Raw genomic sequence first — 14,557 nt, 5'->3', positions numbered from 1 at the left:
TTCCGTAGAAACTTTGGCACCTAACTCATCCTGCACCGTTTGTTATAGACCCACAAATGAGGTGTCAAATCGACCGGCCTATTGACGACACCTGTGCTATGACTTTTCTAAGGGGTTGGGGGTACGGTGCACCCCTGAGGGGCAAAAAATGTCCCAAAAATGTCCTATTGACATACTATGGCGAGGGTCTCGCCCATGAAAAAAAAAATGTTTCCCCTACTACGGCAGTCAATGCAAGAAAGTTTTCAGATCATATCTCCCAATCAGAATGTCGTAGAGACATGGGAGCGGGTTCATTTCACTCGGGCTTCCAATCAGTCTTTAGGTATCATCTTGGAAATGGTATAGCCACTCCCTCACAACCATTTATGGCACCCTAACAACCGCCCACATAGACTTCCATTCAAAATGGCTCAGAAGGATATCTTCAGAACCGAATGTCATAGACACTTGGGGATTGGCTCTTTTGAGTCAGGTTAGTAAGCAGCCAATAAGAATCACTCTGGTCACTGGCTAGCCATGCCCTAGCAACCACCCCCCATTAACTTCCATTCAAAATGTCTCAGAAGGATATCTTCAGAACATAATGTTTTAGAGACTTGCGGATTGGCTCCATTGAGACAAGTTAGTAAGCAGCCAATAAGAATCACTCTTTTTAATGGATAGCCACACCCTAACAACCATTTACAGCACCCTAGCAACCATCCCCACTGACTTCCTTTCAAAATGGCTGAGTGTGATATCTTCTGGGCAGAATGTCTTTGACACATGTGGGTGCTCTCATTTGATTCATGCTGGTAAACCGTGTTCGAACATACCCTTTGTTTGGGGGTAAAATGTACCCCAGGGGCTAAAAAGGGGGGCATAAAACCATCCCAAAAAGTCCCATAGGGTACTATGGGAAGAGATTTTTGTTCCTACTATGGCAGTCAATGCAAGAAAGTTGTCAGATCATATCTCCCAATCAGAATAACATAGAGACATGGAGTCAGGCTCATTTAAATCGGAATACCAATCACTCTTTAAGTATCACCTTGGAAATAACAACCATTTATGGGACCCTAGCAACCACCACCCATTAACTTCCATTCAAAATGTCTCAGAAGGGTATCTTCAGAACAGAATGTCGTAGACACCTGGGGATTGGCTCTTTTGAGTCAGGTTAGTAAGCAGCCAATATGAATTACTCTGTTCACTGGCTAGCCACACCCTGGCAACCATTTAGAGCACCCTAGAAATCAACTCTTTTGCTTTCACTTAGAGTGTGATATCTTCAGATCAGAATGTCCTAGAGACATGAGAGTTGGCTTGTTTTAACTGGGTGAGCAATCAGTCTTCAAGTATCATCATGGGAACTACTTAGCCATGCCCTAGTAACCATGTAGAATAACCCCAGCAATCAAACACAATTGACTTCCATTCAAAATCACTAAGATGGGTATCTCAAGATCAGAATGTCGCAGAAACTTCCGGGTTGACTTATTTCACTCAGGATAGCAAAGACCCATGTTAAGAATCACCTTGGTATCTGCCTAGCAACCACATGGGCTTACTCTAGCAACCAAGTAACAAAACACATATCTCTGCACCAGAAAATCGTAGAGACTTCCGGGTTGACTTATTTCAACAGGATGGCAAATAGCCTCAAAACGTATTACCCTGCTAACTTCCTAGCAACCAGATGGGGTAACCCTAGCAACCAAGTAACAAATCACACATCTCTGCACCAGAACATCGTAGAGACTTCCTGGTTGACTTATTTCACTCAGGATGACAAGTAGCCATGTTAAGTATCATCCTGGTAACTGCCTAGCAACCAGATGAGGTTACCCTAACAACCAAGTAACAAATCACATACCTCTGCCCCAGAACATCGTAGAGACTTCCGGGTTGACTTATTTCACTCAGGATGGCAAGGAGCCTTGATAAGTATCACCCTGGTAACTGCCTAGAAATTAGACGGGGTTACCCTAGCAACGAAGTAACAAATCACATATTTCTGCACCAGAACATCCTACTGTCATGGGGGTGGCCTCTTTCAACTTGGGGCAGTTGGTGGGACATCGTGGTGAGAAATTTTGCCACAGCAAGCACCACTCACATTCAGGAAATGTACCTATCTAGTATTATATATATTATCTTTATAGTCTCTATTCATTTTTTTATCAATAGTAGCTTATATTTATTTGTAATAGTTTTGAATGATATATACATTTTTCAATTCAAATACATAAAAAAAGCTTTTATATTTTAATAAATGTAAGATTTTCAAATTAATAAGCCTGTGTGTTCTTGTTGTGGGTCTATATTAATTAATTTACGCACCGATATACCAGCTGTTTTATATTGTTTTTATCACATTAAGAATTTGTTTTCAGCAGTCCTTTTGAGCTCTCGTAGCAGCTGCTGTTTCTTCTTGTCGTGTAAATGTCTTTAATTGCTTCATAATTTTACAGTTATCCCTTGTACTGTGTAAATAATGTGTTTTACGCCTTCATGATTTCATGCTGAACCCTTGAGCAGTGTAAATGCATTTACATTTTTTATATATATTTAAAACAATTTCTTATGCACAGTTTAAATTAATTTAAATTCTTATTTTCATAATCATCAGCTTTCAGCAGAGAGGTAAATCCTGCTGAGTCTCTCATGAGAAGTGAATCGCGTTCTCTCACATGATTGGTTGTGTACTGCAAACGTCACTGTGCACATGTGCATAATCTAATCTTAAAGTCAGGATTGAAGCCTGAGTTGACAGAGAAAGTTGATGAGCAGGACTGGTTTGAATTTGTCAACCTGAAACGAATCCTGAAACCCTGAGTTCATTCAGCAACCTTCATGGTACAGGCTTCCTGACAGTCCTGGTATCAAATCACAAACAAACAAACTACATGTGTGCTTCCATGTCTACCATTAATAATAATAATAATAATAGTATTATAACCGAGTCAACAGCATCTCAATGACTCATCCAAATGTCTCTCGTAGTTGCTCAATCAAACCTGCTAGCATTTGTTTAATCTGTGAATAGTCAGGTCAGTCAGACTTCTCTACACACAGAGACCCAATCTGATTTAGTAATTAGAAGGCACACACTCTCACCCCCAGTGGTTAAAATGGGTATGGGAGCTGAACACACAGCACACAAAGCAGAATTGGCCATAAATTGCGCTCACTCACACATTCTTCTTGAAATCATCACCCTCATGATGGATAGTTGTTTGAATGCCTAAAACAAGCCATGATACCCATGTTCAACATGCCTCCCACAGTTAAATGTTCCCCTTGTTTTCTTTTGCAGAAGAGTTCAATTAAATCTCCACTCAACCCACCATTGTGGACAATAATAAATAGCTGGATATAAAATTCTGAATCTGTCCACATGAAATAATCTTTACTCCAGTCACACTTTGGCCCCATCAGTATTGTATAAGAATTAATCAGTCTCATGACAATAAATCATCAAAACTTTTATCTCGCTTAAGGGGGGTGTCTTCATGGGGGCACCTGAAGACTCATCTGTGTGGCTAATTTTAATTCAGTTGTAAACAATTGAGAAGATCAAGACCTGTTGAGGTGAGACAGGCCAATTCAAAATTTTTACATGGAGACATTTTTATGTTTAAAACTAGCTACTTTTCATGCAAGGTTAATTTTATATTAGTTAAAAGTTTATTAGTATGGCATTTGTGCCTCTAATGCTTTAAAAAAACAAAAGAACATCATAATCACTGAATGCACCATATAAGTTTTCGTTAGAGGTCTGCACGGGCCTCAAGTTGAAGCCCAAACCCGACCCGTATCTGAGACTGTGTGATTTGACCATAACTGAACAGTATCATCAAATGTTAAGCCTGAACCCAACCCGAAATCACTTAGGCCACATACACTACAAAGTTCCGGTAGAGACAATAGCTTTTAAATGCAAGAGTGAATCCCTACATTTTCATTCCATGTGTACAGAATACAAGAGTGATAACCTTAGCAATGCAGTGTCTTGCCCCTGTGAAGAATAAACACGAATGCCACTAGTTAAATTAGTTTTGTGTTCACTGGTTTTGAGCAAAGAGATTATCCACCAGAGACGTTTTATCATCCAGCAATGTTTAGCCATCAACAGAATTGCAGTGTTTATGCATGTATATGCGGCTGTTTTTAAACAGAGCACGCTCTCTCTGGAGTACTACTGGTTACCCTGAGACCGCAGGGCTGAAGAGAAAAACTACAGTGGAGAGAGACGGTCTGGAATAAATGAATGAATTATGTGATTTGCACCAGGAGAAAACAGACACACGCTATTGTTCATGTCATTAACAACTAGTTGTTCAGTTCAGTTCCGTACACACACTATGTGGAATTTATGAAAATGCTGTCACTTTTTCAGGAGTTAATTCGGTTGTTGAATGCAGTTGTCACTCCTGTAAATTACAAACTGTGTGTACAGAACAGAATTAAGCACTCAAAGGTGAACTGACAATCGTATTTAGCTGCAGTGTGTACATGACCTTACTCTCTTTATAATTTTTTCTCCAAGCAAGTGAATTTGTTGCAATAGACTAATACTTTGGCAACATCACTACCTATGTCACAGAGGAAAGTGGTGACAAATAGACCAGTGCCAACAGTAAACACAACCCAACAGTCCTGTATATGTTTTATTTTACTCACTAACCTCTGACTAGCTCTTGTCTGTTTTCATGTGTCTGTGAGTGAGATCATGAGCATGAAACAAGTTATGTTCAAATAAAATAAAAAATATATTAAATACATGTATGTTATATTATTTATACTATAATACATTCAAAATACAAGTTTGTAATAATTATTTCTTTTTTTTGTCATTAATTACACGCATTAGCCCGACTCAAACTTGAAGTTGTACTTGAAAAACTGACCTGAACCCCACCTGATACCTGACAGTTTGCAGACCTCTAGTCTTTGTGGTTAAGAACAAACAGAGGATCAGATTTGTAGTGTACAGAGTCTGATCATTCAGTTCAAAGAGACAGAAGAACAGACTGATGATCTGTCAGCTGATCAAGTTTCATCATCATCATTATCCTCCACATTATCATCATCATCATGTATTTTGACCCTTGTATGCAGCACAAGTACACATAGAGCATCAGCGCTGTATCATGTCACAGTCAACTGCAGGTAATCTCATTATCTTGTGTGAAAACATTAATGAATACTCACAGAGCTTTTCTGCACTTCATCACAGCTGGCATCAGTCGTCTTCTGCCCTCATCTGATGTGTTGTATTTCTTCAGATCAAACTCATCCAGCACCTCCTCTGACATCTGAAGCATATAGGCGATTGCTGAACATTGAGCAGGGGAGAGTTCATTCTCTGAGTGTTTGTCTGATTTCACAAACTCCTGAATCTCTCTGTACAGAGTCTGATCGTTCATCTCCAGCAGACAGAGGAACAGATTGATTGATCTGTCAGTGGAGAGATGTTCACCATACTTGATTGTGTCTTTAATGTACTGTGTGATTTTCCTGATGTTCTCTGAGCTGTTCTCTGCATGTGTCAGTAGATCCTGTAAGAGTCTCTGATTTGACTTCAGTGAGATGCCCAGCAGGAATCGCAGGAAAAGATCCAGCTGTCCATTTTCACTCTGAAGGGCTTTATCAACTGCTGTTTTTAGTAGATCATACAGAGAGTTTCCTCTAATGTTTGATTCATATCTATAATACAGAAACATCTGCAGTGATTCACTGTTCTTCATTAAATGTGAGTAAAACACAAAGAAAGCAGCCAGAAACTCCTGAAAGCTCAGATGAATGAAGCTGTAGACTTTCCTCTGATGAATCACAGATTCCTCCTTAAAGATCTCAGTGCAGATCCCAGAATACACTGATGCGTCAGTGACGTCTATGCCACTCTCTCTCAGGTCCTCCTCATAGAACATGACATTGCCCTTCAACAGCTGTTTGAAAGCCAGTTCAGCAAGTTTCACAATCACTTCTCTGTTGGACTGCAGGAGTTTATCTTCATACTTCTGATTCCTCACATTGATCTGAATGAGCAGGAAGTGGATGTACATTTCAGTCAGAGTTTGAGGGATGTGTGCACTGTCATCTTGTTTCAAGATGTTTTGAAGCACAGTGGATGAGATCCAACAGAAGACTGGTATATGGCACATGATGTGGAGGCTTCTTGATCTTCTAATGTGTAAGAAGATTCTGCTGGCTTGATGCTCATTGCCAATTCTCTTCCTGAAATATTCCTCTTTCTGAGGGTCATTGAATCCCTGAATCTCTGTCACACGCTTGATGTATTTGGAGGGGATCTGACTGGTTGCTGCTGGTCTGGAGGTGATCCAGATGAGAGCAGAGGGAAGCAGATCTTCTTTGATGAGGTTTGACATCAACACACTCACTGATGAAATCTTAGTCACATCAGAAACTTTCTCACTGTCTGAAAACTCCAGTGGAATTCTGCTTTCATCCAGACCATCAAAGATGAACACAAGTTTACACTGATAATAAATCTTTGAGTCCAGATCATGAAGTTCAGGATGAAAGTCCAGCAGAAGTCTGTGAAGACTGTACTGCTCATCTTTAATCAAGTTCAGCTCTCGAAATGGAAGCACAAACATGAAATCTACTTCCTGATTGGCTTTTCCCTCGGCCCAGTCCACAATGAACTTCTGCACCGAGACTGTTTTTCCAATTCCAGCAATGCCTTTAGTAAGAACAGTCTTTATTTTGTCTTTTCTCTTCTCGTCACATCCTGGTTCAGGTTTAAAGATGTCATTGCAGTAGATTGGAGTGTCATGTAAGTGTTGAGTTCTAGGTGTTTTCTCCATGTGTAAAACCTCATGTTCTTCATTCACCCCTTCACTCTCTCCCTCTATGATGTAGAGCTGTGTGTAAATCCTGTTCAGGAGGGTTTGATTCTCGTGCAGTTTGATTCCCTCAAATAAGCTCTCATACTTGTTCTTCATGCTGGTTTTGTGTTTGTCTTTGGCTCTCTGAAGAACATCATCTACTGGTGGATGAGAATCCTGCTGCAGGTCTACAGCCACATCATCTCTATTCACACTGCAGAAAACAAGGGGAAAAGAAAACAAGCAGGAAAAACTGTGATGAAAGAAGAACATAAATATCTTCATACAGAAATGTAGGATATTAGATGCAGAAGAGCGAACAGTTGCTGCAATATGACTTTAATCTAGAAAACCCAGCCTTTTAATCCTAGAATTCCTCAACGTCATAAATTAAAAGATTCTGCTTGACTAGGTGCCAAGAAGTCTATCTGAAGCTCACATCTGGCAAATTTAACGAACAAAAGGGTCTTGTCCAGATAGCACATGACTTGAGAACTTCATGCTTCTGAGGAAATACCCCCACATTTAATGGTCATCGCCTGACACTGCCATCAAGACCATCTCTGCAAAGAGACCCTAAGGACAGAGGTTACGGGCAATAAAAGACAGAGAACAAACTCCCTGGAAACCCCGGGAAAGGCTTAAAACACACTCTGTTTTTGTCCTTCGATATAAACCAATTTGCTTCACTTAAAGTAAACTCATCAGATCACGAGATGTCGTGATCATTATTCTGCATACAGCAGCTAAAAAGGAATCTATGAACATTTCACACAAAGTATGAGTACTTGTAATTTAACCCTCTAAAATTTACAGAATGCATTTGGACCCAAAATGTACACAATACCTAGCCTTGCTAGATAATTCTGAAAATGACTTTATGACCTGTGATCACTTTTATAACTGACAAATCGATGATTATAATCTTTAATCTAGACTCAAGATGGCACCGAGTATGGCTGCTGCGTTGAGAGCTCAGATACAACATAGCAATGTTTTGTTTGTTTTGTTCACAATTCTTATGTTTTTTGTCTTGGATGTTGTCTGCCTTATTGTCTACGACAGACAAACACTTTTGGACATTGGTTCAGCGATCTCACACCGAAAACCGGACTTCACGTTCCTCAATGCCGACCCGCTGTTTACAAACACGCAAGCGGAGCCCTTTGTCTGGGCAGCATGGCCGCGGAAACGCAGGAGGAAAAGGGGAAACAGAGCCGGCGTTCTCATCAGAGTAAGACACCGCGCAAATCGACCCCCGCTACCCACTATTCTACTGGCAAATGTTCAGTCTCTGGATAACAAGCTATGCGAGCTGAAAGCGCGGATCTCTTTCCAATGAGAGATGAGGGACTGCTGCATTATCTGCCTAACAGAAACTTGGATGTCTGCGGAGATTCCAGACTCAGCCATTGAACCCGCGGGGTTCTCCATGCACCGAGCGGACAGAGCGAAAGACCTCTCAGGTAAAACTAGAGGAGGTGGTGTATGTTTTATGATCAACAAATCCTGGTGTGATCAGAGGAACGTACATTCTATCAAGTCTTTCTGTTCTCCTGATCTGGAATTTCTTATGCTTCTGTGTCGACCATTCTGGCTACTGAGGGAATTCACAGCGGTCATTATCACTGCTGTGTACATCCCCCCACAAGCCGACACAGATCGGGCACTCAAGGAACTGTATGGGAGAATAAGTGAGCAGGAAACCGCGCACCCTGAGGCCGCGTTCATTGTGACCGGGGACTTTAATAAAGCCAGTTTAAAATCAGTCGCACCAAAATATCACCAGCACATTAGTTTCAACACACGAGGGGACCAGGTTTTGGACCATTGCTACTCTCTGTTCCGGGATGTCTACAAATCCCTCCCCCGCCCACCATTTGGCAAATCGGACCACTCTTCCATTCTGCTTCTGCCCACTTACAGACAGAAATTGAAACAGGAAGCACCCACCCTCAGAACGATCCAGTGCTGGTCGGACCAATCAGACTCTACGCTACAGGACTATTTTGATCACACAGACTGGGAGATGTTCTGGTCCGCCTCTGATGACGACATCGAGCTTTACGCTGATAGTGTAATGTGTTTCATCAGAACGTGCGTAGAGGAAGTGATTCCGACCAGGACAATACGGATCTATCCGAATCAGAAACCATGGATCAATAGCACTTAATGTGCGGACCTCCGCTTTTAATTCCGGGAACGTGGAGGAGCATAAACAAGCCAGTTATGCCCTCCGAAAAACCGCAAAACGCCAGTACAGGAGCAAGATTGAAGGACAGTTTAACACCACCGACTCTAGAAGCATGTGGCAGGGAATTAACATTATCACGGACTTTAAAGGGAATAAAAACTCCGCCATGAACACCGCTGCCTCTCTACCAGATGAGCTAAATACATTTTATGCTCGTTTCGAGGGAAATAACACCGCCCTCGCGGAGAGAGCTCTCGCGGCTGAAGCTACAGAGGTTAGTTCACTCTCCGTCTCTGTAGCGGATGTAACCCGATCCTTCCGACGGGTGAATATCCGCAAAGCCGAGGGCCCAGATGGCATTCCGGGCCGCGTCATCAGAGCATGCGCGAACCAGCTGGCTGGTGTTTTTACGGACATTTTCAACCTTTCCCTCTCTTTGTCTGTAGTCCCCACATGCTTTAAAACATCCACCATTGTGCCTGTACCAAAACAATCAAAAATAACTTGTTTAAATGACTGGCGTCCTGTTGCTCTGACGCCCATCATCAGCAAATGTTTTGAGAGACTAATCAGAGATTACATCTGCTCTGTATTGCCACTCAATCTTGGCCCGCTGCAGTTTGCTTACCGCAACAACCGCTCCACTGATGATGCCATTGCATCTACAATACACACTGCTCTCTCCCACCTGGAAAAAAAGAACACTTATGTGAGAATGCTGTTTGTAGACTACAGCTCAGCATTCAACACCATAGTGCCCTCCAAGCTAGATGAGAAACTCCGGGCTCTGGGCTTAAACAGCTCGCTGTGCAGCTGGATCCTGGACTTCCTGTCAAGCAGATGCCAGGTGGTTAGAATAGGCAGCAACATCTCCTCATCACTAACCCTCAACACTGGAGCCCCGCAGGGCTGTGTTCTCAGCCCACTCTTGTATTCCCTGTACACACATGACTGTGTGGCAACACATAGCTCCAATGCCATCATTAAGTTTGCTGATGACACGACGGTGGTAGGTCTGATCACTGACAATGATGAAACAGCCTACAGAGAGGAGGTGCACACCCTGACACACTGGTGTCAGGAGCACAACCTCTCCCTCAACATCAGTAAGACAAAGGAGCTTGTGGTGGACTTCAGAAGAAAAGACAGAGAACACAGTCCCATCACCATCAATGGAGCACCAGTGGAGAGAGTCAGCAGCTTCAAGTTCCTGGGTGTCCACATCACTGAGGAACTCACATGGTCCATCCACACTGAAGTCGTTCAGCGCCTCTTCTTCCTGAGACAGCTGAGGAAGTTTGGAATGAACCGCCACATCCTCACACGGTTCTACACCTGCACTGTGGAGAGCATCCTGACTGGCTGTATCTCCGCCTGGTACGGCAATAGCACCGCCCACAACCGCAAAGCACTGCAAAGGGTGGTGCGAACTGCCAGACACATCATCGGAGGTGAGCTTCCCTCCCTCCAGGAAATATATACAAGGCGGTGTGTGAAAAATTCTCGGAGGATCATCAGAGACTCCAGCCACCCGAGCCATGGGCTGTTCTCACTGCTACCATCAGGTAGGCGGTATCGCAGCATCAGGACCCGCACCAGCCGACTCCATGATAGCTTCTTCCCCCAAGCAATCAGACTTCTGAACTCTTGATCTCCCACGATCAAAATACATCAGCACTGCACTTTATTACCCTTACTCTTATATCTCACACCGGACTGTCATAAATTATATTATTATTATATATATTCTCTCTTAACAACTTACTATCAACCGACAGCCTGAATGTCAATACAGTACAATACTGTACATTCTATATATATATATATATATATATATATATATATACTTTTTTTATATATTTTTATTTTTAATTTTTATTGAATAATGTGTATCTATATAGTAAAAAAAACAGCATATTGTATACTGTATAGTGTATGTTATTATTTGTATATTGTTGAGTGTAATTATGTGTATAACAGATGTTTAAATTGTGTTGTGTTAATTTGATGTTATTGTAAATTGGTATATGTCTCATCACTGTCATGACTGCTATGTTGATCGGAACTGCACCCAAGAATTTCACACACCATTGCACTTGTGTATATGGCTGTGTGACAATAAAGTGATTTGATTTGATTTGATTTAATCTTGTGTTATGTCATTTTTACTAAGAATGGTAACTATTCAGGATAAAACGCCTCATGTTTACTATCATTGAAATTGCATTTCGGGAATGTTTATGTTAATTAATTTTTGATATATTCAGTTGTATCCAAGATGTAAAAGTTCATGATTAAACATGCACTATTTTGACGGGGAAATTTGTAAGAATCCTCCACACAAAGGATTGTAAATCAACTGTGAAAAGGACAGACCAGTTGACAATGTGGCTCTGAAAAGCCACTTCTGATTGCTCAGGACATCTTTGGGGTGTGGCCAATTTCAGCTCAAAAGTTTCCTACCAAGGAAGAAGTCTTTGGTGGTGGTCTCCTCTCTTCTTCGGCTCTCTTGCTCTTCACTTCCTCTGCAGCTCATCTGCACTCTTGCCCTCATGGCTTGCAGCCTCTGTGCCATGTAGAGTCCAAGGAAACCTGGGACACGAAGTCACGAGGAATCTTCTCACTCTCTGCTCTACGGTTCACACACCCAATGGGAGTCACAAGTCTTCCTTGCGGAAAGCCTCGCTCCAAAGCCCACCTCATCATCAATCGACACAACAGATTTACCGATCTAACAAAGGTCCAAGACATTGACGCAACAAACTTTCTACAAAGAGACAAAGAACCAAGCCATGCAAGGAAAAGCAACGCAAGGAAACGCAACGACACGCAAGTACATCTTCACACTTTTGCTAAAAGTGCTGGTGTATTATTTAAATACTTTGGGTAATCCGATTGCAAGTCAATTTAGGTTCAAAGAAGGATAAATGGTTCTTAAGGCATGGTCTACAGGCTCCATAAAGTTAATTTTCTCTATATTGATCATTTATTTCACATTCTGTCACTTTACTCACCAACCTGTTTCTTGTTGTATGTGTTAGATTAGTTTTTTATGTTTAGAATAGCAATAAAGTTTGTTTGTATTCAAAGATAATTTGACTGTGGTATATTTTGATAAATAATCTTGTCACTTGATTTTAAAAGATCTTGCTTCAAAGCTATACCTAAAATATGTGTGATATTATTTTCAATAAGCCATGAGAATAATATTACTCCAATAAGTGAATTAATCATAATTCCCTTATTAAAGCTAATTCCTTACCACTGAAATTGTGAACAGATACAACGAGACGTATTACAATTTTAATGGTGGATAATTTTATTCAGACAAATAATCAAATTATTTGTAATTTATCTTTCTTATAATGGTTGTCGAACGCAACTCATTCCATTATAAACGTCCCTACATAATAATGACGTAGAATGTGGACAGTTTAATTTAATTCCTAACATACATACTGTTCCTACACAAAGATTAAGATTTCTAATTTAAAATCACAGAAGTGTCAGTGTAATTGACTCATTTCAGATACAACATGTCTGTAGCTGTTGTCATGGTTATCTCACAGAAAGAAAAATGTCAGGTCTGACATTTGCACAACTATTTGCCAAATTTGTAATTTGCTGCCATTTCGGAAAGGAATACTTTCTGTGATGATCTGTGATGATCTTGTCTGTTTTTCTCCACATGCTGTTTTTAGGTCAGGTAGAGTTTAAAAGACTGTTGTGCATTATGCAGTGATTTAAAACATATTTACATATCACATGTATATGACAGTGGCATATAATCAGTATTGTTCCAATTGATAACATTTGTTTTTACTGTTATGTTATTTTTTACACTGGATTCTTTCTAATTGCTCCTCAGACTGTGAAGTACATGTTCACACTGTCAGTCAACATGAGAGACCTCACCTCACATCAGCACAAGGGGCTCCTGAACTGAAGGCAAGTGGATTATCCATTGACCGGTCACTCTTCATGGACACACAGCTGGATTCAGGAGATTCCCCATGAATGACACTAAAACAGCAAATAAACAGAGTTTAGTTCATGTGATTTATCAGTTATCTTGTTATCTTTGTGGTGTACATGTTCATATTGTCAGTCAACATGAGAGACCTCACCTCACATCAGCACAAGGGGCTCCTGAACTGAAGGCAAGTGGATTATCCATTGACCGGTCACTCTTCATGGACACACAGCTGGGTTCAGGAGATTCTCCATGAATGACACTAAAACAGCAACAACAATTAAACACTCTTTCAAAGATTACAAACTCTCACAAACACTCTTTTCCTCTTATCAGTTTCTCAGATTTACTCTTCCCAATATTTCTCTTTTCTTCAAGGAGGTAACATATTCTTTTCCAGTGTTTTCAGTGTAATTTTGTAATTGAAATCAAGATTTATTATTTTAGTAACAGTGGTCACAGAAACTGACTACATCCCATTTTAGATTTAATTTTATTTCCATCTTAAGACGATTTTGCACACAGGAGATTGTAATTCCCTATCTGTCACTCACTCGACATTGTGTCGATGTAGTGACACTAGGGGTCACTCTTGGGAGCCCGAAACACCTCTGGTCTTTGATAAAAGGCTCTGGTCTTTGATATTTGCATACCACTCCCCCAAACATACGGGTATAAAAGGAGCTGGTATGCAACCACTCATTCAGATTTTCTCTTCGGAGCTGAACGGTCGATGCTCACTGAGCTGAATTCCCACGGCTGTTAATTCACCTCTGCTGGATCTGATGGCACATTTCAGTGGCTTCTCCCCCCTCTGCACTGGTGCACTGCAGAGAACACCCCTGGGTGCTTCGGCAGAAATAAAAGTGTATATTCTTAAAAAGAGTATATTTCTCTAAAAGAGCAGCACACACGGAACGTCTTTTTAAAGACGCGTCTTTTTAAATATGCCTTTCCGTTTGTGTGTTATTCCTGGTTGCGGTCATTATCTCTTGCCTTCTGACGGTCACGATTGCTGTCTTTCGTGTCTGGGTGTTGCCCACACAGAGACAGCATTCGTGGATGGGTCATGTACTCATTGCGAGAACATGTCCATGGCAACGATGCGGTTGCGGCTTGCATTCATAAGAAAGCAAGCCACCCCAGGGCTCGTTCAGTCGGACACGGAAGCCTCAGCTGGGCTCCCCCCTCGGGTACGATCGCCCAGTCACAGGCTGATGCAGAGATGACGGACATGCTTTCCTGGGCAGCTGGTGCGTTGGGCTAGAGTGGAACCCTCCGCTCTCCCCTGAAACCTCGCGGCTCGATGATTGGTTCCTGGGCTCGCGGCGCTGCTCACAGCCACGCCCCGCCCCAGTTCCTTTCTTCCCGGAAGTGCACGAGGAGCTGACAAGGTCGTGGGAGGCACCTTTTACTGCCCGGTCCCGAAATTTCACTACCCTCGATGGTGGGGCGGCCAAGGGCTATTCAGTGATCCCCCTGGTGGATAAGGTGCTCGCGGTGCACCTATGCCCGCAGAGCGCTGCCACCTGGCGCAGATGCCCAAAGCTC

At 41.8% G+C, this 14,557-nt stretch overlaps 1 protein-coding gene and 1 pseudogene across 6 annotated transcripts in view; one reads left to right on the top strand and one right to left on the bottom strand.

Annotated features, from left to right (window-relative positions):
- Positions 1-14,557, top strand: part of LOC127435276 (protein NLRC3-like) — a 431,316-nt pseudogene that overhangs the window by 207,386 nt on the left and 209,373 nt on the right.
- The window catches only part of LOC127434334 (NACHT, LRR and PYD domains-containing protein 3-like), a 122,131-nt gene that overhangs the window by 102,226 nt on the left and 5,348 nt on the right, over positions 1-14,557 (bottom strand). For 5 of the 6 annotated variants that reach the window (XM_051687004.1, XM_051686996.1, XM_051687032.1 and 2 more), the window contains exons 3-5: positions 13,161-13,268; positions 12,949-13,056; positions 5,200-7,053 (exon numbers count right to left, since the gene is read on the bottom strand). In XM_051687004.1, coding sequence (XP_051542964.1) covers positions 5,200-7,053; positions 12,949-13,056; positions 13,161-13,268 — 2,070 coding nt within the window. The remainder of the gene's footprint in view (positions 1-5,199; positions 7,054-12,948; positions 13,057-13,160; positions 13,269-14,557) is intronic. The other variant, XM_051687013.1, reaches the window with a different exon arrangement.

Source organism: Myxocyprinus asiaticus, chromosome 4, assembly GCF_019703515.2.
Source record: "Myxocyprinus asiaticus isolate MX2 ecotype Aquarium Trade chromosome 4, UBuf_Myxa_2, whole genome shotgun sequence".
NCBI classification, from domain to species: Eukaryota; Metazoa; Chordata; class Actinopteri; order Cypriniformes; family Catostomidae; genus Myxocyprinus; species Myxocyprinus asiaticus.
This window is presented reverse-complemented; position numbering and strand designations above follow the sequence as displayed.